Below are 19413 nucleotides of genomic sequence, written 5' to 3'. Positions count from 1 at the left end.
TTATGAATGGTAATGGCACCAAACAGATATAAAGAATTAAGATTTCAGCAACAATTTTTAGAAATATTCCAATCCGAATTTCCTCTATCATTTTTTAAATCCATACCCATTTTTGATCCAATTTTACCAAAAATTGGATCATGATATTACAAAAACATTTAATGTATTGAACTACTTATATCGACCATTTCTGTTCGCATATAATTTATATGCGTTCAAGGATCAAAATTTTGAGATATTGTGTCTTTTATCGTATTTAAGCATTTTTCATTATTTTTGCAATTCTTGCCTACCTATTTTGATGAATAAGTGAGGTAAAACCAACAGAATATATGCAAAATTATAAAGACTAAAATATAAAATCTTAACTTTTAATATTGGAGTACTGCCAAAAATGTTTTAGTGGAAAACAAAATTTGCAAAGAACTATATATGATAAGAGTTAAATTTGGCCCCCATAATTCGCCATTTTTTAAGTGTTTCGGTTACAATTAAATGTTAACTAATTTTTTTAGAAAAGTTGATATAAAATATATTTTTCATCTATTTATTTGATTTATTTGCACTCACTGGTAGTATATGACGTCAAAAGTGACGCCATTTCTACATTGTATAATTCAATCAAAATCAGCCAAAAATAGACATTTTTCTTATCTATTTACGAATGGGAAATATAGAGCGCATGCTTGAACAAGGAAAATTTTTTTGTCACTTATTAGTCTTGGCTAGATTCATTCTCTGATTAAATTATTTTATTTGTTCAAGAATGCGCTCTGTTTTCAGGAGGAAAAACTGCTTGAAAGCAAGCTGTTTTACTCTAAAAATGCAAAAATGGCGGGAAAAGGTTTTCTTTACAATGTCATATTTCTAAATTGTGGGCACTTGAACCAAAATGAATATTATGTAAACACATCACATACATATCTGTAAAAAGAAAACAAAGAATGATAGTAAAATGATGATGTTCATTTTAGGGGGCCATTTTAGGCCCTTATCATATATAGTCCTTTAGTCTGAATTTCCTCTGTTTGGCTAAAAGTCTATATTTGTTTGAGCCTAATTCCATAATAATGTAAAATTATCCAATGTAATGCCAATAATAATTCATTTCATAAATAATTTTTGTGTTTATAACAAATTTAACTCATTACATTTCAAGAACTGTTTAACAATCCGAATTTGAGAACTCAAACCCTAAGTAATTAAACAACACCCATAACCAACATATAAATTATTGTATTTTTTATACAAATATTTCATAATAATATCGTATTGAGGTGAGTTTACATGATTGGAATCACATGATTGAAACTGATCTATGCGATAGTATCAAACATATTTCTATATGTATTTATTCGTTTTATCTATTTTGTTATCCGTTTTTGTTAAACACAGTCTTAAATTTTAAATAACCGCCAGTTACACTGCGCAACTGGATTGAGTTGGCTGAGTAAAGTCTTTCGTTTTTCATTGGTTCTCTTATTTCATTGGTCCTTCTTATTTTCATTATCAAGAAAAATCCCATAAAATTTTACAGTACGTTTGAGATTTTCTGAATTGTAAAAATACTACAAATAATAACACACTTTAAGAAATGAAATACAGTTTATGAATGGTAATGGCACCAAACAGATATAAAGAATTAAGATTTCAGCAACAATTTTTAGAAATATTCCAATCCGAATTTCCTCTATCATTTTTTAAATCCATACCCATTTTTGATCCAATTTTACCAAAAATTGGATCATGATATTACAAAAACATTTAATGTATTGAACTACTTATATCGACCATTTCTGTTCGCATATAATTTATATGCGTTCAAGGATCAAAATTTTGAGATATTGTGTCTTTTATCGTATTTAAGCATTTTTCATTATTTTTGCAATTCTTGCCTACCTATTTTGATGAATAAGTGAGGTAAAACCAACAGAATATATGCAAAATTATAAAGACTAAAATATAAAATCTTAACTTTTAATATTGGAGTACTGCCAAAAATGTTTTAGTGGAAAACAAAATTTGCAAAGAACTATATATGATAAGAGTTAAATTTGGCCCCCATAATTCGCCATTTTTTAAGTGTTTCGGTTACAATTAAATGTTAACTAATTTTTTTAGAAAAGTTGATATAAAATATATTTTTCATCTATTTATTTGATTTATTTGCACTCACTGGTAGTATATGACGTCAAAAGTGACGCCATTTCTACATTGTATAATTCAATCAAAATCAGCCAAAAATAGACATTTTTCTTATCTATTTACGAATGGGAAATATAGAGCGCATGCTTGAACAAGGAAAATTTTTTTGTCACTTATTAGTCTTGGCTAGATTCATTCTCTGATTAAATTATTTTATTTGTTCAAGAATGCGCTCTGTTTTCAGGAGGAAAAACTGCTTGAAAGCAAGCTGTTTTACTCTAAAAATGCAAAAATGGCGGGAAAAGGTTTTCTTTACAATGTCATATTTCTAAATTGTGGGCACTTGAACCAAAATGAATATTATGTAAACACATCACATACATATCTGTAAAAAGAAAACAAAGAATGATAGTAAAATGATGATGTTCATTTTAGGGGGCCATTTTAGGCCCTTATCATATATAGTCCTTTAGTCTGAATTTCCTCTGTTTGGCTAAAAGTCTATATTTGTTTGAGCCTAATTCCATAATAATGTAAAATTATCCAATGTAATGCCAATAATAATTCATTTCATAAATAATTTTTGTGTTTATAACAAATTTAACTCATTACATTTCAAGAACTGTTTAACAATCCGAATTTGAGAACTCAAACCCTAAGTAATTAAACAACACCCATAACCAACATATAAATTATTGTATTTTTTATACAAATATTTCATAATAATATCGTATTGAGGTGAGTTTACATGATTGGAATCACATGATTGAAACTGATCTATGCGATAGTATCAAACATATTTCTATATGTATTTATTCGTTTTATCTATTTTGTTATCCGTTTTTGTTAAACACAGTCTTAAATTTTAAATAACCGCCAGTTACACTGCGCAACTGGATTGAGTTGGCTGAGTAAAGTCTTTCGTTTTTCATTGGTTCTCTTATTTCATTGGTCCTTCTTATTTTCATTATCAAGAAAAATCCCATAAAATTTTACAGTACGTTTGAGATTTTCTGAATTGTAAAAATACTACAAATAATAACACACTTTAAGAAATGAAATACAGTTTATGAATGGTAATGGCACCAAACAGATATAAAGAATTAAGATTTCAGCAACAATTTTTAGAAATATTCCAATCCGAATTTCCTCTATCATTTTTTAAATCCATACCCATTTTTGATCCAATTTTACCAAAAATTGGATCATGATATTACAAAAACATTTAATGTATTGAACTACTTATATCGACCATTTCTGTTCGCATATAATTTATATGCGTTCAAGGATCAAAATTTTGAGATATTGTGTCTTTTATCGTATTTAAGCATTTTTCATTATTTTTGCAATTCTTGCCTACCTATTTTGATGAATAAGTGAGGTAAAACCAACAGAATATATGCAAAATTATAAAGACTAAAATATAAAATCTTAACTTTTAATATTGGAGTACTGCCAAAAATGTTTTAGTGGAAAACAAAATTTGCAAAGAACTATATATGATAAGAGTTAAATTTGGCCCCCATAATTCGCCATTTTTTAAGTGTTTCGGTTACAATTAAATGTTAACTAATTTTTTTAGAAAAGTTGATATAAAATATATTTTTCATCTATTTATTTGATTTATTTGCACTCACTGGTAGTATATGACGTCAAAAGTGACGCCATTTCTACATTGTATAATTCAATCAAAATCAGCCAAAAATAGACATTTTTCTTATCTATTTACGAATGGGAAATATAGAGCGCATGCTTGAACAAGGAAAATTTTTTTGTCACTTATTAGTCTTGGCTAGATTCATTCTCTGATTAAATTATTTTATTTGTTCAAGAATGCGCTCTGTTTTCAGGAGGAAAAACTGCTTGAAAGCAAGCTGTTTTACTCTAAAAATGCAAAAATGGCGGGAAAAGGTTTTCTTTACAATGTCATATTTCTAAATTGTGGGCACTTGAACCAAAATGAATATTATGTAAACACATCACATACATATCTGTAATAAGAAAACAAAGAATGATAGTAAAATGATGATGTTCATTTTAGGGGGCCATTTTAGGCCCTTATCATATATAGTCCTTTAGTCTGAATTTCCTCTGTTTGGCTAAAAGTCTATATTTGTTTGAGCCTAATTCCATAATAATGTAAAATTATCCAATGTAATGCCAATAATAATTCATTTCATAAATAATTTTTGTGTTTATAACAAATTTAACTCATTACATTTCAAGAACTGTTTAACAATCCGAATTTGAGAACTCAAACCCTAAGTAATTAAACAACACCCATAACCAACATATAAATTATTGTATTTTTTATACAAATATTTCATAATAATATCGTATTGAGGTGAGTTTACATGATTGGAATCACATGATTGAAACTGATCTATGCGATAGTATCAAACATATTTCTATATGTATTTATTCGTTTTATCTATTTTGTTATCCGTTTTTGTTAAACACAGTCTTAAATTTTAAATAACCGCCAGTTACACTGCGCAACTGGATTGAGTTGGCTGAGTAAAGTCTTTCGTTTTTCATTGGTTCTCTTATTTCATTGGTCTTTCTTATTTTCATTATCCAATAAATTTAATTTTCTATTTGATATAAGTAACCGTTCAAACTAAGTAAAATTAGGCAGTATTTCATTTTCAACATCATCGGTCAATCCAGATTATATCTGCTGCATCTTGTGGTATGTTAATATTATATTTACTTATATATTTCTTAACTACCATGTTAGTGATTTGGGCATTTTATTTTAATTGCAAAGTTTATACTTTATCGTATTTTTGCAGTTAAACTTGTCATAGTAATTTCTAAAACTTGTTTGTAAGTTCAAATGTAAAATTGTTACAAAACATGTTTTTATCTTATAAATGAATACTGGCGTAACGGTAGCTTATTGTCAAAGATTTCAGAAACTAAACATATTAAATGTACATGTAAAACTTTATTTTATGTCTAATGTATTATTTCTTTGTTTATAGGTCAATGCTTTATTTATCTACTTAATAAATCGACTGAAATCACCATCTGCCTCCTTTCTGCTCGGTTACATCAGTTTGTTGGGGTTTTTAATTGGTTTTTTGTTTGTTTGGTTGGTTTTTTTTGTCTATCTTCTATATTGCTTAAACCAGATACGGAATTAAAGTTGCTTTTGTCGACTTATCAAGTTTGTTAGATATGTTTATAGCAACAAGCTTAACATTAGATTTCCCGGTCATTTAAACGATACATTTAATAGGATAATGATAATACAAAATATGTATGCAAAACAAATAGAGCATTAAAAGGTGACGCGTTTTATCAAATTCGTTCCTTATTAAGGTCAAGATCTAATAAATGAAAGGTGCCTACATGTTAACGAAATTCAAGATACGTATGCTTCATAACAACTGATCATGCAGTGAAGAAAAAATCACGTCTGATAGTACAAAACAACGCGCTGTAATTCTGTTACTTTGTTTATAAACACGTACCTTTAACATTAAAATATATAATTCAGATTATACAACGTAAAGTTTCTTTCACCAAAAAAGACTGATAATGCAGTTAGAGCGGTGCGTTGGAACACACAACATTAATTAAAGCTGACATGAATTCATAAAAGCATTTGGTCGCCATATTAGTTTCGATCGCTCCTCTACTGCCACTGGGGTATATATACCGGTTGAAAAAGTTACGGTCGGTTGCTTTCCGATCGAGGCATTCAAGTTGCACGGACTTCTAAATGCATGGACTACACATTGTAGTAAAATGTAGTAATAAAGAATAAAGAAAACAACAGTCAATGAAATGCAATATTTATTTATTCTTTGAAAGGATGTCCAAGGTATCCGTATTATCTTGCACAGACAGTGCTGCCTTACTTCGCATGCACATCGAACACGTGCGTCGTTCATACAGAGTGCATAACATGATAATGCCTGCATCTTCTAGAAAACCCCGGCGTCACTACATCCAACACAGTAGCGTAATGATAGTAAATCCAAGAAAGTAACAACGTTTCCATCCGTTCCTACAAAAACGCCCTGTTTCTAAAATCCATGCGATAATTGACATTGCTCGATCTGCCACAGTGTGTGGTTTGCGCATGTGCGGTGTAATACACAGGAAAACGGTCTACAATTGTCAAGGAATTTTCGAAGTATTTGCGCCTGGATTTTAGTCTGTCTTGTTTCGTCGTTTATTGGATGTATCTTGCCAGTGCTGTGGTTGTCATATTATTTTTGTTCAAAACGCGTTTTTACAAGTCTCTTCGTCCAAGGTAACGTGTTCGGGTGTATGAAATTCCTGAATGCGGTGAAGCATAAATAGTGCTCTCGGCCTTATATAGGGGGTGTGTAGCGATGAGCTGAACAATAGAAATCGACAACTAATATGGCGGTAGTTAGAGATAAAAGGGAAATAATGCGTATTTATGAATTCATGTCAGCTTTAACAAAAACAAATTTCGAATCCATGCGACTGCAGCTGATTACAAAAAGACATTTTTCGATCGACCAGAAGTGCAGGTATCTCATTTTTCTGATAAACCTTCAAACAATATTGCTGTAAATGATTCCATTTGTATTAGACTTGCATGCTCCTTGTTAGTTTACATATTGTGACAAATTGTAAAGTTGTTTTTTGATAGGCGAAAAGGCGCAACACTAATAAGTATTCGTTTTAAAGGAATAACCGCCATGTAATATCATTTGTCAGCTCTGTTAATGTTATACGAAAGCATTACACTACATACAATAACCATGATAAATCAGGTATATAGCACCGTTGTTATATAGTGCCTTTTCCCCCTAGCCATGTTTCCCCCCGGAAAAATGGCTATATAGCAGTTCTTACCCCCGGAAAAATGGCTATATAGCAGCTTTTCCCCCCACGGAAAGTTGACTTTATAGTGGGCTTTCTCCCTTTTTATAGCCAGATTTCCCCCACGGAAAACCTACTATATAGTGGATTTTCCCCCATTTTTACTTTCCGGACATGTTTATGGCGGACCATTCGTGACAACAATTTGAAATAATTGATATGCTATTTATTTTTCATAAAAAGGATAATTATGGCATTTATTAATACGTAGATTAAAACACATGGTTTTCCAACACCAAATATGAACGAAGGCATACGCCTTCATAACATTCATGTGTCATCATCGTTTATTTCACCTATTCTCACACCTATTTGGGACACTTTTTACACGGGATTTTGGAATACCTCGAATTTTTTTCATCTAATCGATGCTTATCTACAGTTTTGACTTCGACGTTATGAACACGTGAGAACACATTTGAGTGAAAATACGCCGGTTTGGAACTATAATTTTCCAATGTAATACCATCAATGTATAAGCTTCTCCCAGGGAACTAACTGGCCAATCTTGACTTAATTTTGTAGAGGAAGGAATAAAAAGTGGAAATGTATTACTCCCTTCGTCCAATAGGCTATCAATTTTAAATTAATACCGTTAGAATTGACGATCTTAAAACAATTATACATTTCTTCTTCTAAATATCAAACGGGAGACAGGATGCAAAGATATGATGAGAAACTGAAATGTTTTAGTTTTACTTTGATTGATGGGGTCATGTTTTCCAACTAAAATAATTCATAACTCCCATTACTGATGTAATCAATGATGTGATTGATTAGATAATTTATGCAAAACATAATTCTTGTGGCATATTCATATTTTTAAGCACATTTTTACGAAACACGAGATTTTATGATACAAATATTTAAAAAAAAAATGAAATGTCTTCACAACCAGAACAATGTCGGTATCTTTGCTGGTTACTTTGGAAAATGTGAAATAAAGCTTGAACTAACCTTTTGTACATATTGTCACTCACTATTTGCTAATTTTTCCACTTTTAAGTTTGCAACGTGATTTATAAATATACAATTTTGAAAACGATGCCATATAGATCAAGATATACGATTCAATTACCTAAACATCTTATGCTATTTGTTTCATATTTTTGCAATAAAGATTTACTTGTGTACCATTTTATTTCTTCGAACAATGAAACAAGGGTGATTAAAAAAAACCCCAAAACAACCAATGATGAGCTGACTTTTTTTTTCAAATATAAGCTTGTTCTTCTAATACACTAACAAGTAAAAAAAAAGTCGTATATGGGCTTTGGTTCGTTATTGATTTTTGATTTTCGGTTTCTCCTTTTATGAATAAAAGTTTATTGATTTATTTATTTAGTTATTTATTATATCATTAGTTATCTTAAGAATTGATTAAATGTTTTGAAGAATAATGAATTTATAATGGGGTTTTAAACATCGGGCCCTGAAACATCAAGGGCCCCTACCCTGAGGGCTGAAATTTTCAGAGTCATCTTCAAGTGGTAAACCACAGCCACTTCAAAAAATATGGTGATATAGTCATCTCTAGTTTATGAGACAATGGACCCAAAAGAATATGCAGTATAATCATTATAATAGGATTTTAAAAATCGGGCTCTGAAACATCGGAAACAAAATTTTTCTAAAACAGAGGTTTAGCCTGGATGAAATTTTCACAAACAAACAGACAGTTTGATAGATTTATCAAAAAATTCTTAAAACATTCTCGCTTAATACAATTTCAGAACACAGAATTATGCATATAAGTGTATAACTTGTAAAACCGAGTACTTTTTTCAATAAATGACCTAAATTATATTCTATTTGTAATTCCATTGCACACATGCTCAATTTTCAGCATTGTCTATAAAAATAATAAATCGGCAAAACGAAACTTAACCTGTACAGATGAATGTAGATATACATGTATGCAACCTGGGAGTGCAGAAACATTGATTTTAATCCTTACTGGATTTCCATAAATATTTTTTATAAAATCTGAACCAAAAACGAGAGGGAGAAACCATACTATGGGGGAAAAGCCACTATATAGTGGCTTTTCCCCACGGGGGGAAAGGCTACTATATAGTAGGTTTTCCGGGGGGAAAAGCTAATATGTGGGAAAAACTGCTATACAACACCGTTCCGTTGGTTTCCGAAATAGCAAGGCATGAAAAAGTTTTAAGAAGGCGAATTATACTTCCGATTAATATTTTCTTACGCATATATATGTAAAGAAAAACGTGATTTAATTCATTATGTATGTAAATGTATAAATGTTTTCTTTTCAAGTACTGTAAACGTTATTACATTTGGCTGTGTAATCTATTTAGCGTTTTTGGCGGAAAACAGCGTCCGCTAAATCAAGTACATCGCCAAATGTAAAACATATAAGAAGATAAATAAGTACATTCAGAAATTCGCTAAATCAAATCGACGCTAACTTGTTGTAAAACCATATTCCGCCAAATATCGTACACGCTAAATATAGTACGTTTACGTAAAATTTGCCGGATGCCTGAGATGGACACAACTGTGATCGGCCGAAGCCGATCACAAAAATAAGCAACAACAAATGCAATGTCAATAAAATATATGGCAACGTTAAACTAAAGCCTCAATGATTTCTACATAACAACATCGACTATAAATTCCAAGACAATATACATGTCTTGTGAATTAAATATTGTATACAACCAAAGAACATATTTTCTAGTGTCACTGCTCACATTGCTCATTGGAAGATTGCCTTTTATTTGATTTACACCATTGTCTCTTGTTTGGTGTCTATTTCAAATATTTGATTTTTTTAATATTTCCATCGTAATACTCACACACAAACAGATTGTCACTTTTATCCACACATAAACCCCAAGGATTGTTCAGATCACAGTTATCGATGCATCGCAAAAACGTCACATTTTGATCCAAAATGTGGATGCAATGATTTCTACGATCTGCTGTCAGGATACGGCCTTGGCTGTCTGTTATGACACCATATGGTTCAAAAGGCCTAAACGTGTCAACTGAGGGATCACCAGAGTATCTATATCTGAGTTTCCCTTCCTGATTAACCACCACTACTGCACCAGCACTGCTGTCAGCGACACAGATGTCATGGTTTCTGTTTTCAGTAATGTATTTGGTATGTATATTCCCTGAGTACAGCGGTTTACCTTTTTCATCAAATTGAATGGTTTGCGTTTCTGTTAATCCCGAGAAACGGACAACCTTAGATTGATTTTCATCATCATTGTACATGGTAACCAGGAGATCACCAGTAGAGGTTACACACATGTAACAAGGCGTCCACCCCTGTAACCTTATCAACTCTTCTGTCTGGTCATTCTTTACATCTACTTTGTACACTGTTTTTGTGAACCAGTCAGTGTATATTAGATCTCCATCAATATCTAAAATTATATCAATTGAACATTTTCTTACAAATGTATTGATTGTCTGAAGGAGTGCACCTTTGATGTTGAAGCATTTCAAATCACTGGGTTGTCCACTCGTCCATATTTGTTCTTCATTTATGCAGGAAACTTTACGCAATTTATCATATCCAGTTGGTATTATGGCAACAACTTCCGGGTAGTCCAAAAGTTCTGCTGACAGGATATTTCCCTCTTTAGCAATGTATAATGGGGTGATATTTCCTAAGAAACTACGCAGTTTCTTATGATCGATAGGCTTTGAAGTGAATGTTGGCAACAATGTCTTGGATGGAAGTTTGTTAAACTCACTGATTTTGGAATTGTAGTCAATGGTTAAAGAAACGACATTAGATTTCTGAATTTCTTTTAATTCTAGTAATGTTCGTTTGATGAGAGCGTGCTTTTGTTTAGTTTTAACTAAATGTTTATGTAAAAGGTCTCTGTGTTTTACTTTCATTTCGCTGATTTCAGTTTTCATTTCATTGATTACCAAGTCGATTTCTTTATGCAATTCCTCGCCTTGTTTGTTTATGTCTGTCGTAATATTTTCATAACTTCCATCAAGATTAAAAAACTGATTTTCAATGTCATGGACAATCTCTTTATAAGTAGGAGAAATACGGATTTCTATTTCTGCTGCATCTCTTTTGATAATTTCCTTTTTTAAGTTGTAAACTTCTACCACCTCTACAAAAATATGACCCCTGTGTTGTTCCGATGCAATACAAGAAGAACACACGAAAACAACACACGTCTTGCATTGAAATTCGCAAGCTTTCTGTAAATGCGATCCACATTTCGGATAAATAAAGATAGATTTTCGTTTTCGAAAGGGAACTATTCTATGTTTGTCGTATCCATCTGAAATGTGATCTACTACACAGGGCTTGCAGAGGTTGACATGACAAATGTCACAGTAACTATGAACTATGGCGGTCTCACAAAGGTTACATCTGGTTACATCTTGAAGACTGTATTGAGGGTTCATTATTCATAGGTGTTCTACCAAGTAAAAACAAATGTCTTATCTACAATGTTTCTGTCAACATAATCAAAATGTAAAACAGCAACCTACAGTCTAACATTTAATAGTATTAATTCATAGAACGTTTATGCAATTCTAGAATACAAATAAAAAGTTAAGCTTTCTGTACAACTGAATGTGTACTAAAATGCAATACATTTTATAAATATCTAACCAGGATGCTAATAACCCGCCCTTCTCTTCTTTGTTTTAAGTTTATTGGCAGTTACGTGAAAACGAAAGTGATTGAACCTGTTGCGTTAATTTTATCATTGATTTCATACAATCCGATTGTATAACTAAGTAGGTGAATAAAGATAGCTGTATTGTTGATGTACTTGAAAATTCCAGTAAAATCAATATTTTAAATGTTTTTCACCGAACCGTTTACATATCAGAATAAACACATGTTTATTAATTTACAATTGATAAATTTACATTTATTGTTTTAATTTTGCTCAATGACATACACTGAACCTTTTCGTACATTCAATACATAACACGTACATAATAAAAATCTCTTTTTGTTGAACTGTATTTGTTCGAACATCCATACAATACACCAATTTCATATTTTATGTTTCCTTAAGAAATGTTCGTTTTTCTTGCTGCTGGTCTGTAGCCCCGGTCTGAAAAAATCGGATGGACGACCATTTTTTTTTTACATATAGACAAACTGCACCAAGTAAAGGCAAGTAAAGAGACTATATCAATAGTAAACTGTGTGAAGAATTTAATGGTTTTAATTGTTTTCACAGAATTTGCGTATAAATAAGGTTAATCAATCCAAATATAGCGCACATTTGTGTGCGCAATAAATACATAATTTTTTTAAAGGAAGGCATTGTAGCTCCCAGGTCGTCCTCCGAATTTTTTTTCAGACCGAGAAATACAGACCTGCTCTTTAAATTATTATATTTTTCTTATCAGACTCGTTCAACCATATACATGTGTTTTGTTGTGCGCAAAACTCCAAACTGTTGTAGAGACAAAGCTTCTAGATCTGGTTGAACTAGACTTGTTCATATTAGTTCGCAGTCTGTAGAAACACAAGCTTCTTTTTAAAAAGTTTTATATTTAATAATAATCATAGGCGTCGGAACCGGGGGGGGAGGGGGAGGGGGGCTAGGGGGGGGGGGCTTAGCCTCCCCACCTTTTTTTGCAAATTATACATAACCATTAGGCACATAGCATGATAGAGGGCTTATCCCCCCCCCCCCCCCTCCCACACACTTTTTCTCGGAGGAAAGATTATTGTACCAAAATTTACCTTGAAAGATTGAGAAGTTGGATTCAGAGGCATACTAGCCCCCACCCCCTCCCCTCTCCCCGGATTAGGGATTTCATGATTTGGGGAAAAATTTTTGGTAGGGAAGTTTATTTTGGAGGTTTAAGTATCCCCCCCCCCCCCCCCCTACGGATTAGGATTTCCATGATTTTGGGAATTAGCTTTTTTTCTCAATATTTCTGAGGATTAGTCTAGCCCCCCCCCCCCACCCCCCACTTTCAATTTGCTTCCGACGCCAGTGATAATTAACCGTTTTTGCAGTCCGTTAATAATATAAACTATGTTTAAACTAGAAATGTTATGAATTAAACTGATTCCAACATCGATGTATTGTCCCATTTTTATGAAATATCCTACCTTTTGAAACTTTCTGTTGATATGTAGGTGATGTCCAATTCTTGCAAGAGAAATAACTTCTACATCTAATTCTACATATTACGTCCCGTTTTCAGCCGTTTTCCTCAAGGAGAGTTATTCACATACGCTAGACCATTGATACAGTATTTTCTGAAGAATGTCAGCATTTCTTGTACCATATCCAGCTTGATTATTTGATTGTTCATGTAAATCAATCACGTCACATGAATAGTAGTTGCTTTAGAATGGACTTCCGTTAAGGTAATAGAGAATATTCTCAAATGTACTACAAATCTAAAAGATTTGCACGTTACGCTGAGCAAGACTTGTAAATAGCCATACACATTTGTTTAAATATCAGTTCATCTTCATTATCTCGATTTGGTGCCAAGTCTTTATGTTTTTCAATCAGTGTCTTTTGTTGTGCAATCGTGTTAGGGTTGGACATAATTAAATCCCCGTAGATATTAAATAATGTAAAAGATAATTAGTTTCTGGCCTGGCATCGTGTTCTAAACAAAGTTTAAGAGACCCTTTTGAAATGTGTAAATTTGCTGCATAGATATTCCCAAGCTCGTGAAGGTAAAAAAGCTCTAAAAATGGAAGGATAACTGACAACTAAACAGTGCAATTCCTGTTCTTTTTCAATAATTTAATCAATACTCGTACTTGTATTACTAAAATACGAGCTTAATTATGAGAATTTTTTCAACAAGGAACTGCTAATCATGTCAGCTTAAAAGCTCTTGTGTTTTCTGTTTAATATATGCCATTGCGTTTAACAAGTTTAAACTAATTTTTAAATGGTTTATAATATCTAGGTCTTCTTCTTAGTACATTTAACTAATAATTTCATTGCCCTTTGAATAAAAGAATGGGTTTTTTTCAAAGTGCATTTATATACGGACTTGCGCATGAAAGTTCATTGAAAGGAAAGGGGAAACAATGTCAACGCATTTAATCCTATAAGTGTACGCTAAAATTTAACAAGAATCATGTTTTTCTGATTTACTGAAGCGAGATTTGGAAGTCTTCCTTTTTTCCGCCATCTTGAAACTACATGTACCTTGACCACAGTCTTTCCGCTGGTTGAACCGCGGTTTTGTTTTCGTCAGATTAAAGCAAATTCGGTCTCAGTTTAGCCGAACTACGGCGACCGTAGTTTGTGATCAAACTTGCTCTTTATAGTTCAACATATCTGAAGACGTAGAAAGACTTGCTCGCCATCTGGCGTCAAATCATTGAATGAATCGCCGATTATTTGTTTTGCAAACGAGTGTAGCTGGTCTGTTTTGTATTTTAGTATGTTTTTTTCTTCAAAAAGTTATCGTTTTGCATTAACGTTTTTTTTCACCCTTTCTGTCGCCCTTAAGAAACATCATTTGAATTCTGATGTTTTTATGAACATCAAATGATATAAGAAAATGTGCTGCAAAAATATCTTAAGAAAACATTTAACTTTTCTTTTGTTCTTCTTATTATAGTTCTTTAAACTTCCTAATAGTTTATAACGTTTTTGGAAACTTAATAATTGAGAAGGGCTCAGTGGGATTCGAACTCTCTACTTACAGATACACAATTAGCGCTCTAACAGGCCTTAACAGTCCATTGCCCATAGACTCTCATACATGCATTTCATTCTGTAGTAAAATAAAATCTAAAATATGGTAATTACAACGACCTTCCTACCTGAAATCTTACTAGGACATTGATAGGAAATAATTGTCCCATATTTGTTAACCTTCATTATAGCTTTTATCAGTTTATGTTTATATGTTTTTACAGATAAACTAAAGATGGCTAGTATACATGTACATGTTTTTTAAAACAAAAATAATCCCTCTTTCCCATCCCCAGGGGCCAAACGAACATTCTTCCCAATAGGGCATTATATACGAAAACACACACCACTATCAAGTTATTTTGATGTATTAATTCTCATGTTTACCTGTTTAGTTATCGACCATTATTCAAAGACACTTGCATCTGGCATTTATTATCTGGCATTTATTAAAAAAGAATTTGTACACATACCGCACTTCAGTATTTCTGGCTAGCCAAACAGTACAGGTACATGTTATTGTAAACAATGACATATCACTTGATGCTGAGCAAGCAAAGGGGACTGTTATTTCATAAAATACTGTTTTCAATTGTACAATTTTGTTAAAGGATGCGACTGCAACGCTTAGTGATAAAAAGTTTGTATCATTAACGGTTGAGAATGTAGATGTTCGCTTGTTTCATTAAGCGGTAGGATTGCTGAGCTTTTGTGACACTTAATGATACAATTTTATCAGAAAATGGCGATTTATCATTAGGCGGTGACTATGTCAACTGTTAATGCAAAAATTTAAAGCTATCTCGTATCCATTTACAAGAACCCGGTAGAAAACAGGTTCAAGATTTCTTCTTTGAAATCCGCCTTCTTTCTTGTTGTGAAAGAATTTGGGTTTTGTATACTCATTTATAGATGTAATTTTTAAAGCAGAGAAATGAAATTGATATTTATCCTTCCAATGCTTTCTAAAAATAGAATACCAGAACATTATTTATAGTATGTGAACGTTTAAGAACGTTGGATCCTGCGATCAAAAGTTTTAAAGTTTTTTTCTAAAGTATTTTTTAAAATTCTACACACCTAGCTTAACCAAAATTCAAAATAAAATTTTGAGGTCTATATGCTTCATTAGGCGCTATGGTGTATGTAATATGACCTTTCTGCACTGAAACTGCAGATTGCATTTAAATCGCTTTTCCCTCTATATTTTATTATCGGAATGGACCATGGCACCAAATACAAATTTATACTATTTGAAATAAATGAAATTAAAATCATTATAAAGAAAAAAGTTTCTTCTCCTAATTTAGATTTTGACTTTTTTGCATTGATAAAACGCTAATTTTATCCAATACCAATACAACATGTAAATTAATGAAATTATTTAAAAGTCTCAAACTTTTTCTAAAAGTATGATAAACTTGTCAGAAAATTTTTAAAATTTCAGAAAATAAAACAAAAAATATCGGTTTATATTGTAAAAGAACGGGCGTACAAGGCGTTGTATATCCCTCACTTGGAGCAATGAAGAATAAAGAATTTCAATTCAAGTTAGAATAGTAATATTTGACTTGGATGCATTGTTTTCATTAAAAATTTCACGATGGAAGTAAATATTGTGATTTCATTTTATTAACACGACAGGTATATGTTTCAAAATTAAGCTGCACATCGTTTTTTGCCTTAATCTTGGACCATTTACTGTTCTTAATTGTAACATTAGGCATGAATGGGTCTTGACTCCATCCTTAAAGTACTTTTATTAAAAGAAGAAGTTTATATTGATTTTTATTATTGGTTTATTAAAATGGAGTCTAGACCCATCATGGGTCAAATTTGTGATTTTCACCAAAAAGTTTTACCTTATTAAATATATTCAAACAGTTTAATTTATTCACACGTATGTAATGTGTCAACATAGCTCACTGTGATACGCGGAGGTTCGTTGTCCATCCTTCCCCATGGAGAGGGTGTTCGAATCGTCTAGACGGCGTTTTATTTTTAATTCATTTGCTTTTAAGTAAAGCATGTTAAATCTGCTTTTTTATTGGATTATTATGAAAAAAATATCTAATACCATTTATATAATGACAACAATTACGTAATGTTCATAATCTGTACACACAATGTCGGATAAAAATAGGGCTAGCACAGATATGAGATCATGCTGTAATGCTTAGACAGCATAGAATAAAACAAAGGAGATAAGTAGCAAGTGCGTGTATTGTTGTATAATTATCATATATTTGTCAGAGAATGCAGTTCTATATTATACATGTTCTGATGCACAGTTTCAAATATAAAGATTTTTTCTATGTTCATAAGCCATCTCAAAATCCTGGGTACGGGGGGATTTGTCAGGCCTTGTACGCTCTTGTCCTTAGAGATATGGCATGAAATATGCTGATTTTAGGCCAAAAATTGGGATTCATTTTTCCTTGACTTATGAAATTTAAGTTAAATTTGCCAATATGTGTCGATAGAAATGTTGAAAAATTGTAAAATTATGTTTTTCGTAACAAAATGAAGATATCCTAATGCACGAACTATCTGGAACTTTTGTTTGCATTAAAAAAAATAAGGAAGCTAAAGTGACGGTACTCTAAAACAACTGAGTTTTGAAATATGTTCATTTTCTTCTTAAAAACCTTCCGCCACAAAATATAGTCCCATACTAAACTCTGTAAATATGTAAATTTTCCATTTCTATTTTATTTAAGATAGTTTAATTGGCATTATAAAATTTGAATTTATGGGTAGAATCAATATATGATGCATAATTTCTAGAATAGAGGTGACCCAAAAACAGAGGAACAAACCTCTTTAAGTCAACGTACTACGGTATATAAAGCTGCAGGTTTGTAGCTTCCGGTCTGAAAGAAATAGGATGGACTACGTAGTTCCGTCAGAGTGGGAGCTACAGACCTGCAGCTACGATATACACAACAAAACTCGAGAAATAACGGATAGCGAATTTACGGCTATAACGAACTTTTATTCACGTCCCTACAAAGTTTTAAGGTTAACCTACGTATTTTATTAAAATAAACATATTTCAGTCTTTGTCTGTGATAAAACTATTACTGAAACTAAGAAGAAATGGACATTTATTATGCAAATATATCAAAAATATTCCAGTGTCTCTATGTACAAAGCCAACAAAATGTATGAAATACGGAAGCGTTCTTTGAATATTATGAGTGATAATTTTGGTCGGGGCGTGATCAAATCCAATAAAACCAGAAGGGCTTTATGATAGATTTCATCACGCCCCGACAGAAATGATCACCACATAATATTCAAAGAATGGTTCCTTATTACTTATATTTATATAATTTTAAACCATCGTACGATTAATATTTAAGTATAAGTAAGCAAACCCCGCTGGCGCCTCAATGTTGAGTCATTTGAAGTTATGGGTTATATAGTACAAAATCAATAAGTAGTGTTATCACAGACAAAGGCACTGGAAAATGTAAATATTAGTTGATATAACGAATTTTGCCTTTAACTCGCTTGGCTGAGGTACGGGGATAAGATATTCCTTCGAAATAAAACCAATATCAAAGTAAACAAAATATTAGATTTATTAATTTAGATTGCATATTTCAAAACGTCTTAAAATTCTAGTGTAAACAATGACTAAAACTGACGAAGAAAACAACATGAAATAGACACACATGTACAGTTACATGTACCTTCAAATTAAAACCAACGATTATAATGAGCAAAATGAGCTTGAAGCAATCAATTTTGATCTTGAGTATCAAAAGTTGACAATTTTGTTTGTTGATTTTATTTGGTAGATACAGTCAACTAGATGGGACTGTTTAAAAACTTCGAGATATCCGAGTATTCGAGATATCGAGGGTAAAATACTTAAAAAAAGAAGTTGGGACTTACAAATCAGTTCGACATATCCATTTTATTTGAGATATCTGTGTTCGAGATATCGAAGTTAGACTGTTATTACGAAGGCACACCCATAGAGAGATAATCTCGGCATAAATATATGAGGTAACTTATTCTGAAATGACTGGAATGAATTAGACAGAACAAGTTAAAGCCCATTTCACAATTAGCGCACGAGCAGAAGCGACAAAATATTCGTGCGACCGAAAAAATTGAATATGGTTCGAAAACTGTTGCCAAAATAACCGCATGTGAAAAAATACTCGTAAAAAACTCGCACGATTCAAAGCGACCGTTGTTCGATGCAAATGCATTGAATCTTGCAATATATCTTGCGTCTATATGCGACTGTTTCACAATGAACGCGACTGTTGTAAAATATTACGATAAGATCGCACGAAAGACCAAATGATGTTGCGATTCAACGTGCGCCATTACGATAGGATGGGCGGCGGTCGTCCGAATATGCGTTTCATCGTACTAATGATCGGACGAGTAAGAGGGGATATGCCGGTATAAACCGCCCGATTCCGATGCTCTTCAATAGAAATATTTTAATGCGAGAGAAGATAACGCCCAAGAAGAAGACAAAAGCAACAGCCAAAATCAAGGTCAATTGTGGCCCGAAAAAGATATGCTTATACAGTGTATACTCTGTAAGGGGTACTGTATTAAACCGATTTATTTTCGTTCGTTTCGCTCTTTTTATCAGTTAGCAGATTGGCGAATTCCAATATCTCATTTTATATTTTTTTTACCACAATATTATTGGGGCGAATTCAATACGATGCCAAACCGTATTTGGAAGCGAAAATAACGTGGGGCGAAAATA

General features: G+C 32.2%; 1 protein-coding gene across 1 annotated transcript; it reads right to left on the bottom strand.

The window, feature by feature from the left end:
* Positions 1–7089: 7089 nt before the first annotated feature.
* Positions 7090–13294, bottom strand: LOC128182679 (uncharacterized). The gene is made up of 2 exons (XM_052851397.1): positions 13109–13294; positions 7090–11441 (listed from the first exon to the last, which is right to left on the bottom strand). Exon 2 carries the CDS (start codon positions 11425–11427, stop codon positions 9790–9792), a length of 1638 nt encoding a protein of 545 aa, XP_052707357.1. The 5' UTR covers positions 11428–11441; positions 13109–13294; the 3' UTR covers positions 7090–9789.
* Between the last annotated feature and the right edge of the window lie 6119 nt (positions 13295–19413).

The sequence above is a fragment of the Crassostrea angulata genome, chromosome 5, assembly GCF_025612915.1.
Source record: "Crassostrea angulata isolate pt1a10 chromosome 5, ASM2561291v2, whole genome shotgun sequence".
Classification (NCBI taxonomy): domain Eukaryota; kingdom Metazoa; phylum Mollusca; class Bivalvia; order Ostreida; family Ostreidae; genus Magallana; species Magallana angulata.
Note: the sequence above shows the minus strand (reverse complement) of the source record. Positions and strands in the feature narration are given on the sequence as shown.

What these genes read in the sequence shown, in the direction of transcription:
- LOC128182679 (XM_052851397.1), bottom strand. Translation starts at nt 11,427, where the DNA reads ATGAACCCTCAATACAGTCTTCAAGATGTAACCAGATGTAACCTTTGT.